The sequence below is a fragment of the Sprattus sprattus genome, assembly GCF_963457725.1.
Source record: "Sprattus sprattus genome assembly, chromosome: 5".
Lineage (NCBI taxonomy): Eukaryota > Metazoa > Chordata > Actinopteri > Clupeiformes > Clupeidae > Sprattus > Sprattus sprattus.
The window spans coordinates 12497492-12510590 of NC_137924.1; the positions used below are offsets into that span (position 1 = coordinate 12497492).

Sequence of the window (13099 nt, forward strand, 5' to 3'; positions counted from 1 at the left end):
ACTGAACTAATACCACAGCAGCTTTTAACTGCTAATGTGTGCTGTGGGTAAACAACGTTTAAATGTAGTAATCTTATTTCAAATGGTTCACGGATAGGGAAAGGATCAATTACCAAAACATACCGAATATCGACCCCGATCTGGTAGCTCTAGCCGACTGTGTTAGGCAATTCGACAGGCAAATCGAAGCGAATACCCTACTCAGCCTATACCAACTAAAGGTAAGCTTATCTTTTTGCAGCCATGGGCTTAATTTCTGAAGTATCCCAGCTTGAAGCGAGGAGGTCAGGGAGGTATTACTCGAGGCCCCAGTCACGATAATGGTTAGGCCCTGTCTTTTATTACGCATTGTACAGAAGTATAATTGCAACACACATTGCAATTTTTTGTACCTTGGAATACATTGATGACCCATTATGTCGTGCTTTCGCTATTTATAATTGAGAGAAGGTGACTAGTTCGCAGGCTAGCTAGCTGTATTTAGCAATGTTTTGTTTTGGAGGCCTGTTTTGGTAGGCCCCTTACACCCAACTAGCTAGCTAACATTACATAGCCTTTGTTTGTATTTCACATTACCTTTCAATTGTTTGTAGTGACATAACATACTCTTTTATAAAATCGAGCCTTATCCTTGAAGTTTTATCACAAGTGATGTGTAATGTGTCCTGTGTAATGAAAAATATAAGTAATATGTCCGTTTCCTGGCTAAAGGCCTCTTATCGTTAGCAATGTTTTTAGCTTTGATGTGGCTAACGAGTTTGATAGATTAACATTATTATTACTAGCCAGCTAACATTATAGCAAGCTAGTTTATCTATTTTTGATGGGTTAGGTCAGCGCTGACTGTTCTGTAAGCTGGAGAGATGGATGCCTATCCGTTGAACTGTTACATTATTTGACAGGTGTTCCGTCACATTAATCGAGCTCAATATAAATATATAAATATACATACATCACGATTGTTAGTTTGCCAATCGTCTTGCTGGCTAACCAGTTCCTCGGGGTAACCGTACACGTTAGCTAATTTTGGTTTCAGTTGGCTGCAGTTTACCTGGTGAGCTACCTAGCCCGAGCTAACAGTACGATTGTTTTGGTATCAGGTCAATGCATTTATCTATCCAAATTTGATGACTTGGCTAGGCAGGTCTGTTGTAAAATGAGCAACAGTATAAGTTATCAATGACTTACAAGGCATTATTGGTTGTATTCTAATGTAAGCTGACTTACATTGAGGAAGAATACCTATGATAGCAAGCTAACGTTAATTTTCAAGGATAACGGAACACTTGAGTCTGTATCCAACTGTCCTTATCCTCATTCTGCTGGTTTGTTGTAAAAAAAAGAGCCATCAACAAGAGCTGGTTAAATATTTGTCGGTCCTTATGATAACAATCTATACATGCCGATGACTTATTTTCGGGTTCCCCTCAAACGTTGGGCACCAAGTAAGGTCCTGGTAGTGGGGAAGTCTTGTGTGGTTACACGTTATCTAGCTTAGAACGTCTGGTTGCCCCCTCTTCAGGTGGTATAACTATGACTGTTTTAAAGGATTGATATCATGGGTGTCGTGTTAAGTAGTAGGCTAAACTGATCGGCAAAAAAAAAACAGAATCAAAAGTTGTGTGTTCCTTCTCCACCTGCCAGGCTCAAACCTTCTCAAAATGTATTAATTATTTTGGTCAGGGATTTCAAGAGATAAAATATCAGTTGATAGTGTTTGTATCTCTTCTCACTATTCCTCCTGTTATTTATCCATCAATCACAAGCTTACTGAAGAGTACCATCGTCTCTACCACTGATGTTGTAACTTCTGGTCTGTTAAACTAAGATAAAGATGCACACTGCGTTTTTGTGTGTGATGATTGGTTCAGAAAAGTTAGAAAATCATGTGGTGAAAATGTCTGGAAAGTTAATGAGTCATCACCAAAAAATGTGGGTACACAATTCTGTGTAAAGTTGTCACCAATCCAAGGTATGCGTTTGAGCATCTGATCTCAAATCAACACCTCTCCTCAGTGTTGCCAAAATGTTTGTGTTCTGTCACTGTTAGGGTAAAACATAGGAAAAACTGACAAGCTGACTTTTCATGATGTTAATCTTATTCTTTTTTCTCTGGCCTCCCACATCAGCTGATGTTGTCAAGGACAAGAGTCACGTGATGTATGAGGGCAAACACATACACTTCTCGGAGGTAGACAATAAGCCATTGTGCTCGTATAGCCCTAAGCTCTGCAAGCAGCGCAGACTCAACGGCTATGCCTTCTGCATCCGTCACGTTCTAGAGGACAAGACCGCTCCCTTCAAGCAATGTGAATATGTGGCGAAGTACAACAGCCAGCGATGCACCAACCCCATCCCCAAATCCGAGGACCGCAGGTGAGGCCCTATTCTCCAAACCAAAAACACAGAAGTGAAACAAAGTAACATATGACCTAAGTCAAGGTTATTTGGTATACTTTAGCATATAGGTGTCTGACTAAACCATTTCATTTTGGACTTGGTTGCCCTTCTGAGTATTGTTATTATTTTGTTTCTTTCACAGATACTGTAACAGCCACCTGCAGGTGCTGGGGTTCATCCCCAAGAAGGAGCGCAAGAAGAAGCATGAAGCGCTGGAGGAGATGCGTGGGCGTTCTCACCTGGACTCGGTGGCCCTCAACATCACCGTGCCCTCGCTGGCGCTGAAGGCCTCCAATGGCCTGGACGAGTCGCCGCCCTCGCCACCTTGCTCCCGCCTGCTGCCCCTGCCAGATGGGGAACACCTGGACCCCTTCGCCTTCTATGAGGAGGACATGGAGGCAGAGGAAGGCATCCCACGCAAGGGCTCATCAGTCAGGAAGAAGCCGCAGAGTCGGCTGGTGCTCAGCCAGAGACTGCCTCCGCCGCCGCCGCCACCACCACCACCGCTGCCACACGACGCTGACCACCTCCAGCCTCGCTCAGAGCACTTTAGCCCTTCCTCTGTGCACCCTGGCCCTCACCCTTCCTCCCCTCTGAGCACCCAGCTCCCCCTCCAGCACGGACTCCTCCAGCTGCCCAAGCATTCTGGCAGCCTGTCCTCCTTCTCCTTCCAGGGTCCCCAGCAGGGTTTATTATGCAAGCCAGCACCACCTCACACCGGCCCTTCACTGCCTCCTGGGCTGGCCCCCAGCACAGTGCCCAGCCCGGTGCAGTCGTCTGGCCCCTCCCTCGGCAGGAAAGGCCTACTCACTGCCACGCCCTCGCTGTCTGGCACGCTGGACTCTGTACAGCGCCACCTGGTGGCCATGAGCCCTGCTTCCTTCTCGCCACCCCCGGCCTGCCTACAGCGGCTCAAGCATCTGGTGCAGCTGTGCTCCCAGAGACAGCAGGAACACGGAGATCTCTTCCCTCATCTAGGTGTGTTGACCTTCTCCAGCTTTCAACACCCTACTATTTAACGCTATCTATCCTATCCTAACTACCCTGTAATACTTGTAGTACAGAAGTGTAAACCAGTGCTTTGTTAGTAGCAATCTACTTCATGACAATGTAGTTGACATGGGAAATGAGCTGTGTGATAGCAGAATATAAGGGCTTTAAACATACAATCAGGCTTAGGAACACTATGAGTGTCTGCCAATCTGTCCTCAGTGATCATGTGTATGGGTGCCAGAGAATGGAATGAGTAAAAAGGTTGGTAGGCCAGCGCCATTACTTTTGGAGGCAGATGGACTCCCACAAAAAGTAATAGATTTAGAGGCCGAGTGGTGTAGAATGGCTTTGATATTGGCAGATTGCACCATCTTGGCTTAACCAGTGAGAACAAATGCACAATTTCGATGCCTACATTTTCTGTGTATTGCCATTTCTCCTGTAGTACAGTGTACAGTGCAGCGGGTTGTCTGGACTGGACTTGGTGAGCTGTCACTCATCAATTAGGTTCAAGTTAAAAGTATAGATAATTCTAGGAAAAACTAGGTCAGTCTATGTGAATTAAGAGTGATTGATTTGAATGACATGGGATCGTAAGCTATGTGTCGTGGGGTATTTTAACCACTTTTCCATTGGGCAGTGGAATGCCACAGAACGGCACAGTGAAGAGGAACAGATTACCCTCAGCAATGCACTAAAGCAATCAGGAAATATTTTATTTTGTATTTCCTAACCAGCTGTGTTTGGCCAGTCAGTTCATGGGCAAGAAATCTAAGAAGCTTATCAGAAAAGGAGATAACAAACGTTTTTCAAGTACAAGACTGTAGTGATATAAGACAATGTATTTTAATTTGGTCAAATACTGTGTAAAATTCAAGTAATTTGTCAAATATTTAGTACACTGGAAAGCTACATAGATCACTAAATCATGCTCTTCTGGAGTTCACTGCACATTCCCAAGCTGTCTTCTGAAGTCACATCAACATGTTAAATGTAGACACTTCATTTGAGGTAATGATTTTTAGGTAGATAATACATTGCAGTATATTATGAATATCACAATATTGTAATCCATAATAATGAGATGTTATGATAATCTATTAGTGTGGGGCAGGTAGTCCTTCCCAACACTGTAATGATGCATTGAGGTCATGTAAAAATGTCTTATTGCAGGTAACTGAAATATATGATCTCTGTCTTACAGGGTTGGACTGGTCTGAAGACAGTGGAGAGGACGACTATGAAGACTTTGAGGCAATTTCACCTTCCCGACTCTGCGGGAGATTACAGGAAGGACCCATGCAAGACCAGTAAGTAGCAGGCTCAGCACACACATGCAGACTGAAGTTATTGCACTTGGAAATGGGCGGGCGGACGCTGTGTTCTTACAGTAGGATGAGAAAGTTCTCATAGCTTGTTGAAGTGTGTTAGAGTTCAGGTTCCACATCCAGGTTCAGAAGGAGTTCCAAATTGGTTTATTAAAATGGGTTATGCAAAGCTCTTGCGTTATGGGGATTTTTGTTTGTCATTTGATGTCTCTGTGTTTATGTATGAAGCAATGTGAAGTTGTGCCAGGTGAAGAACTTCAGTAGTTGGCCATATAGGTTGTAAAGGGGCTGAGAAGATCCCCAGCAGTAACCCTGTGCTGCCTTCTAGCTCGCTGGAGGAAACGGGTAGCTCCAGGAGGGTCCGGCTGGCCAACCTCTGCACGCTCCTGCAGGACAAATACAAGCACCTGTGCAGGCAGGAGAGGGCAGCCACACGCCAGAAGAGACACCGTTATGCCTTCCGTAAAGCCCTGCTGCACGCCGCCGCCAAGGACCCAGACTGCACGGCGGAGCTGATCCAGGCACTCTGCAAGATCTCACGATCGTCCTCAAGGTGAGCCTGGGAAAGGCCCCCAGACCTGTGCTGTGTTCAGACTGTGTCCAGCTCTCCTTCTCTCTATTGCCTCTACTCTGTGGCACATGTTGTTCTGTGGTGGGATTTCAATTCAGTCCAGCTCCATTTTATTTATATAGCGCTAAAAACAAATACAATTGTCTCAAAGTAGTTTACAGAGCCCAGAGCCTAACCCCCTAGGGCAAGCATTAAGGCAACAAGGAAAAACTCCCTTTTAACAGAAAATGTGCCCAGCTCATAAGGGGGGACCTATCTGCTTGGTATTAAAATGGGGGGGGGGGTCAGAAACAAGCAGGCATAAAATGCATCAGGATAAACATATTAACATACATGCAGCACATACTGTACATGATGCATAGAAGATTACATGATGCATAGAAGATTACATAATGCATACAAGATTGTATGTGCATGATGCATAGAAGATTAATAGTGGGTATAAATGGAGAGAGCTAGCATTCAAAGTCGTGGCTTAGTGGTTACACAATGTCTTCATAATGCCAGGATGCAAATATAACGGTCATACAACATTTTAAGGGGTCGCAATGTACTCATAGGGTTCTTAGTAATAAAATATGCAGATGATTGTGATCATATGAGCAGAGTATTGGGTAGTTATGGTAGGAACCCAAATGCGTGTGTGATACATTGTAGACACGATGCAGTAGAACTTTGAATGCAGTTGTAGGTTGGAAAGGGCAGCAGTAAACAGGGGACTGCCAGGCCTCTCAGTGGAGAGTCTAAAGTGAGAGGGGAAGAGAGAAGACATACTGAGAGAATGGTGTTAGGTATTGTAATTGATTGCCTTATGTACAAGAATGTAAACCTAATTAAAATGGTGGAGAACCGTGGTCACGGCCATCACAATGGAGGCAAAGGTCCTATAGGGAAAGAGAAGAGATGCAAGCTTGTACACAATTTAAAAAATGACATGTTCCAGTAGCCAGACATCAGAGACGGCAGATGAGGGAGAAGTTGTATGGCGTGACGCATGAGAGGGCCTTGACAGCCCAGGCCTATATCAGCATAACTAAGGGATGGTGCACGCTGGTTCAACACCACCTTGAGAGGATGGTCTGGAGCCAATTATACCAACCATGTCAGGCCAGTCACAGAGGCAACAGGAAAGACAGCCCTATCACCAGACGCCCTGCAATGAGTGCTGGACCTCCACACACCATTCCCAACTATGGGAAGAAATAAAGAGGAGAGAAGAGGTTTTTAGTCTAGACTTGCGCTTGATGGCTAAAGGTTCTGCTTCCCTCCCCAATTTTGACAGTCTTGGAATTACAAGAATGCCTGCATTTTGGAGGTTGGCGAGTTCTTGATGGGCAGTATGGGACTTGTAAATCCCAAATGTAGTATTATGAAATCTACTTTTGACAGGGATCCAGTGAAGAGGAGCATGCACAGGAGAAATGTGTTCATATTTATTTTTAGTTCTACTAAGCGTGCGAGCGGCTGCATTTTGTATCAGCAGATCACCTGTATTTATTTAATTTTTTTAAGATTAGTTTTTTGGGCCTTTTATGCCTTTAGTTGACAGAGCAGTGAAGATTGTGACAGGAAATGAGAGGGAGTAGAGGTGGGGAGTGGACAGGAGAAATGGCAGATCACTGTATTTATTATTGGTGTGGAGTAACATCTTGGAGTTTCTTCTTAGTGCAAAGCAGGTGCGACTGGGCGTCAAAGAGACTACTGGACTCTGCACAGGGAGCACCAAGGGTCAGGCCTGCGAAGACAAAGCCCTGCCCTTCACTCAACACTGCTTCCAACGTATCCTTCATGCACGCCTTCTCACTGAAGTTGACTGTGTTTAAAACTCAAGAGTGTATAATTACCCAGTGTCATGATCTCAGAGAAGCAGGCTGCTGAGACGTCTGACCCAAGAAGTGGTAGAATTAGCTGGACCTGGTCGTAGGTCACTTAAAGTAAACAGCTGGCCGCAGTGCTCTGCCAGATGTGTTTGTCTCTTACTGTGAGCCCGAGTGCCTGGTGCCTGTGTGTGTGTTTCCTTCACGGTGTGTGTGTCAGACATCCTGCTGAACCGCAGCCAGCAGCTCTTCTCCAGCTGCACCGCCAAGTTTGCCGACGGACAGCAGTGCTCCATCCCCGTCTTTGACATCACGCATCAGACTCCGCTGTGTGAGGAACATGCCAAAAAAATGGTGAGTCGCCTACAGTAGAGAAACTTGTCCAAACTGTGCGCCATAGAAATAAGGTGCCTTCAAGAGCCCCCAATGGCGCTTTGACTTCTCAGTGAAGAGGCCTGAATTCATAATACTCTTGAGGGTTCTTTGCAGGATGTGAAAAGCCCATCTGCTTAGGAGTGGATTCTTCATAGATCTTGAGTGGTCTGTGTTGATACAGTTACACGTGATTTTGTTAACCCATTACAGTGGAGTAGGTTTTTTACCTTCTTTGTGTCTCTTTTTTACCTTCTTTGTGGCAGGATAACTTCCTGCGTGGGGATGGGAACAGGAGACAGCAGCAGCAGCAGCATCAGCATCAGCACCATCAGCAGCACCACCACCTCCATCAGCACCAGCATCAGCTGCAGCAGCAACAGCAGCGCAAGCCACGGAAGAAGACCAAACCGCCGGCGCTCACCAAGAAACACAAGAAGAAGCGACGGAGAGGGCCTCGCCGACCTCAGAAGCCCATCCCGCCCGCGCTGCCTCAGGGCAACCTGGCCATGCCTTCCAGTCTGGCTCTGCCCACCAACGCTACCAGTGTCAGGTCAGTCACCCACCCACATGTTTTCCTGGACTCTCTGCTTTTTGATGTGTGTTGACTTGTCCGGATGAAGCCTCGGGCAGACTGGTGGACCACCTTGGCCCTTGGTCTCCCTAGTTGCTGATGTTTTCCTCAGGATGTGCTCCATTGTCGTGGTGGAGGAAATTGATAATTTGTGTCCTTGGTCGCAGGAGTCCTTCAACCCCGGAGCTGAGCACAGACGAGCTTCCTGATGACATCACCAATGATATAGCGGACATTCCAAACGACCTTGAACTCAACCAGGAAGATTTCTCGGACGTGTTGCCACGGCTTCCTGATGACCTTCAGGACTTTGACCTCTTTGAAGGTATGTGCTGGTACATATTTTAAGGGTCCTGTGAGCTTTGAAGTCAACACTCACACTTATAATTATAACAAGGGTGATTTTAATGGAGTTTTTCAAACATTGGGATGTGTGAGAATGTCTGTGAATAGCAGAGCTCATATGTGTGTTTGTAGGTAAGAATGGGGAGTTGCTGCCCACTACAGAGGAGGCCGAGGAGCTGGTGCGAGCGCTGCAGGCCATGGGCTCCTACCCCGACTCCCTGGTGTGCCTCTCCTCCATGGGGGAGTTGGCTCCGGGCGTCACCTCGGGGAGCATGGGGGACCTGCTCAACGGCCGGCTGCCTTCGGAGAACTTCACCAGCCTGGAGCTGGAGGAGAACCTGCTGCACTCGGCCGACGCTCACTTCCCCTCCTCGCCGTCGCCACCACCCCCGCCACGGCAGGCCCCTGTCTCCGCCACATCTGCCGCCTCCACGCCCAGCTTGACCCAGGCTGCCCACACGGCCGGTGACCCTCATAGGACATTCCCGCGCCCCCATCCCCCGCCCCACGCGCTGGCCCGTCCTGACCCGGCCTGCTCCTCGCCCTCGTCTGGCCCCTTCAGTAGCAGTGAACACGTGCCCTCTCCCTACAGCGAGCACATGGCCTCCCCCCACGCCGGCCATTACCAGGCAGAGTCTCCGCTCCTCTTGGAGGTGCCGCTCAGCGGGGTGCCTGGCCCGCCGCGGTCCCCCTGGAACCACCTGCCCCTCTCTCTCGCCGACCCCTCGTCGTACGGCGCCCTGATGGAGGGCCACCTGCTCTCCACCTCTCTGTCCACACCGCCCTCCACCACGCACCCCTCAGCCTTGCAGCCCACTGCTGCCCTCTCGGCCCTCCCCCAGGGCGGCCTGACGGGGCTGGGTTCCCCCCCTGCTCCAGCCTCCACCTCCACCTCCACCCCGCCCTCCTCCTCGTCCTCCCCCACGCGGGACCTCCTGTGCTCGCTGCTCCCCAAGCAGCAGCTCCTCCCACAGTTCAGCGCCGTCTTTGGCCACCAGCTGGCCACTCACAGTGGCATCCCCAAGGACGTGCAGCCCAGCCACAGCTCCACTGCGCCACCTACTGGCTACTCCATCGCCAGTGCCACGGCTGCAAGTGCCAACAGTGCGACTCCCCCCTTCCCGCACAGTAACTGAGAAGTGATGGGAGAGTGTGACTGAAAGAGTGTGTGTGTGTGTGTGTGTGTGTGTGTGTGTGTGTGTGTGTGTGTGTGTTTATGTTTATGTATATGTTTGTCTGGTGGCTGCACATCAGCTAAACAGTGGACTCTGCTCACTTAGCATCTCCGCTCATCTTTTCATAGAAATCAAGTACATTATTTCTGCTATTTTATTAAGTACATGCCGCAAGAGTGGATGATGGCCTGTTTTAATGTTTTAATCCAGACCTTGCCATGACTACATGACCGCATGCCTGCATCAGCCCCAGTGTAGAGTCCACTCGTTGGGTGCATGTGCAGCCCCTGGTCCTCCTCCTCCTCCTCCTCCAGCTCCTCCTCTGGGGGAGTCTGGTGGTTGTCAGTGACAGTGACGTGCTCAGGGGACTCCCATGCAGGATGCACCCCGCAAAGGACCCACAATTCCAGAAGTAGTGACAGAGACAGTGCTACAGCATTCAGTGACGGAATCAACGCCTCAATCCGCAGTCTAGTCTTAAGTGTTCAACTTGAGCCCTGTCTCATAGCTGTAATCATATCCTTCCTCATTTATAGGATCATTGTATTCCTTTAATCTATCCTTCACACAGACGTTAACACACAGGTGGCTCTACCGCCCCCTACAGACACATGCCAGTATAAACGTCAGGGCCTGCTCAAACTGAAACAAGTCAAATCCCATCATGAAGGAAGTTTCCTGACCAGCTTGACACACAGCAGAAAATTGCCAAAATTATTTTAAATTGTTTTTTTTAAGCTACTGTATATATATTTAATCTTTTAACCGGTTTATGCAGAAACTCAGAGTAATATGTGGATCATAGATGCCTCATCAGTGGCCTAAGTAGACATCTGGAGGTAAACCTGGTTACTCAAAAGCAATAAAACACCTTGACGTACTCACCTCACAGTATTGTGATGAATATCGTATCAATCTTCATTTCTTTACCTATGCGCTCCCTGAATTGCTTTCCAGTTGTGGACCAGCGTGTTACGGGGGGGAAGGAAGGACGGACATGTTTTGTCATCAAATGTGAAGTTAAGGCCAAACTGTTCTGATGAGGTTGTGGATCCACTTTTAAGGTCCATGAGTATTCTGGCCACGGAGAATTCCTTTTAAAGAGGAAGGAGGTGTAGAGACGGGACAAAAGTGCGGCAACTGCAGAAAATGATTACAAAATGTCCACTGAGCTCAACTCCACATTCTCAGTCTTGGAAATATGTGTTTAAGGCATGTTTGTGGTACCCTAAGCAAGGAAACAACTTCAACAACTTTGTCTGGTTAACAGGTATCTTTTTTCACAAACAATGCATGCAGGTATTAGGGATAGTGTAGGAACAGCTCACGTGACCCTCCCCTCCTCATCTGGGCGTGGGGTATGGAGAACTAGTGCAATTTGGACGGAGTAGTTGCAGGTGCTAAAATGGCTGTTGTATTGGGTCACACAGCAGAATTTCTTGCATCAGGACACCTGACCTTCAGTGATGCAGCAGGGTAGAGAGTAGAGCCTTCTTCAACCCTTCACTGCCTTCATGTTCTTAGTTGCCTGGCGCTTTGCACTAGAGGAGAATAAGGAAAATCTTGCGAAATTTGTCCCAGAATGCTTCCAGTTGTATAACAGTAAGTCTTTAGTCCTTGGTATAGCTTTAGAAACTGAAATATGGGCCTATATTGTTAAGTATTATATATTCATAGATTAGCAGACTATGGGGTTTTAATGGTAAGGTAAATGAGTGGCAGTGGACTGAATATGAGGTTTTAAAAAGAAAAACAACTAAAAACTACAAAAAAAGGATCTTTGTTGTCATTTGCAAGATACTTAATGGAGCCTGTGTTTTTGTGAAGTACTTTTAATGGCTATCAAAATACTTGTGTTTTCTTATCAGATGATGTTTGTGTATGCCCATTTATTTAAAATTATCAGTGACTATGATGATGTATGGCAGTACTTTTGATAGCTATTAAACTCTGGCAAGAAGCCACTTCTGAAAGATTGGATCTTGCATGGGTGCAAAACTACAAGTTTTATTCATTGTGACTGGACTAGGTAGCTTGTGCCCAAAGATACCAATTTAATAATGACGTCTAATGCATCAATCTCTAGTGCACTGGTTTTCTACACATACAACTGACAGAAATATACATCATACTTTTATTGATATTCATGGAACTGGAAACGGCTGAACTAAAGGTTGTCCCACCAGAGTAGCTGTTACTGCCCGCTCAGAGCATCGCCTCATGAAAATGGTCCTCATACACTCCATTCATTCATAGCATAGTCCAAATGAATCCCATGGCAGGCCCCACTACACTCCTTCATGAGACACCATAGATCCAAAGACATGACGAGCACATACGGGACAGCAACACCTCCGGGATCTTCATGTCTTACTTCACCCCAGCGCGGTCTGTCTCTCTCACACACATGGCCTGGGAATCACTCAAAATGGCTCATGATTTTTTTGCACCAGAGACCTAAAACTGCTGTGTTCACAAAGCATGACAAGTAGATTAATTGCACATTGAGGGGGAAAAACTGACCAACCCTCTTAAAAGAAAGTCATCAGGGCTCTGTAGGCACTCGTAACTGCTTGAGATCTGAGAGATGGCTGACAAATTCCTATACTCATTGAATGTACTGTATTACTGTTTTTAAAAAAACGATAGGAGCTAGTCACCTTTGGTTATTGGTCCTTGTTTAATTTGTCTAAGGTATTTTTTGTATACAAAGGTTTACATTTTTATGTATATTTTTCTTGTGTACAAAATTATGTAATATGTGTACAAACATTGTATGTAATATCTGTATATAGTGTGATAAAATCTGATCTGTTCTTTTTGATGTACAATTAAATCTTGCTGTGAGGAATATGGCACTGGTGTAGCTGTGATGTTTTTTTTTAAACATTTTCCAAGAACTGACACAAGCTGTCAAACCTAATCTTCCGAACACACAATACACAACTTTTTAAAATTCCACAGTATATGTAAATGTAGACACCCAAAGCCTTTAGGAGTAAATTAGGCAGATCCGCTCTTAAGAATTTGATTTCAATTTTTATTTTTCTTAAATCACTTAAAAGCATAAAAGGATTTCAACACTCTGGAGTTTGAAAGACAAGAGCAAGGATTATCTACAGGAGGACTATAAACAGTCAGCCAGGTTACAGAAAATGGAATTCATGATAAGCCTCCCATTACCATTAATTTGAATGTCAGATTATATAATAGTACGCGATAATACTGCTATTCTTAGTTACAAAAATACTGGATTTATTTCGATTTGCTCAATATAATATAGCCTACCAGTGCTGAAAAATGTCCTGATGAGCTGAATAATTTATTGCCATACTCACAAAAGGTACAGTAGCAATCATTTAAGACATGAGACCAGATGCGTCAAGTACCACTCTTTTCTCAAGTCCTTAAAAAACATTTTACAAAGTGCAACACATTAATAACTGAACTGGGCAGTCCCACAAGGTGCAAATACCACTGAAATGAAATCTGACAAGGGAGAGGATTGCAGACATGGCACTTAA

At 46.0% G+C, this 13099-nt stretch overlaps 1 protein-coding gene across 1 annotated transcript; it reads left to right on the top strand.

Annotated features, from left to right (window-relative positions):
- Position 1: 1 nt before the first annotated feature.
- Positions 2-12191, top strand: ino80da (INO80 complex subunit Da). The gene is made up of 10 exons (XM_080839475.1): positions 2-221; positions 2130-2376; positions 2543-3378; positions 4598-4703; positions 5050-5274; positions 6959-7071; positions 7330-7463; positions 7748-8034; positions 8223-8380; positions 8533-12191. Exons 2-10 carry the CDS (start codon positions 2159-2161, stop codon positions 9534-9536), a joined length of 3081 nt encoding a protein of 1026 aa, XP_080695601.1. The 5' UTR covers positions 2-221; positions 2130-2158; the 3' UTR covers positions 9537-12191.
- Positions 12192-13099: the final 908 nt, after the last annotated feature.

Coding starts and splice junctions, on each gene's coding strand:
- ino80da (XM_080839475.1), top strand. CDS start 2,159: ATGTATGAGGGCAAACACATACACTTCTCGGAGGTAGACAATAAGCCA. Junction 4,704..5,049: donor GAAGGACCCATGCAAGACCA/GTAAGTAGCAGG, acceptor GCTGCCTTCTAG/CTCGCTGGAGGAAACGGGTA. Junction 5,275..6,958: donor ATCTCACGATCGTCCTCAAG/GTGAGCCTGGGA, acceptor GTTTCTTCTTAG/TGCAAAGCAGGTGCGACTGG.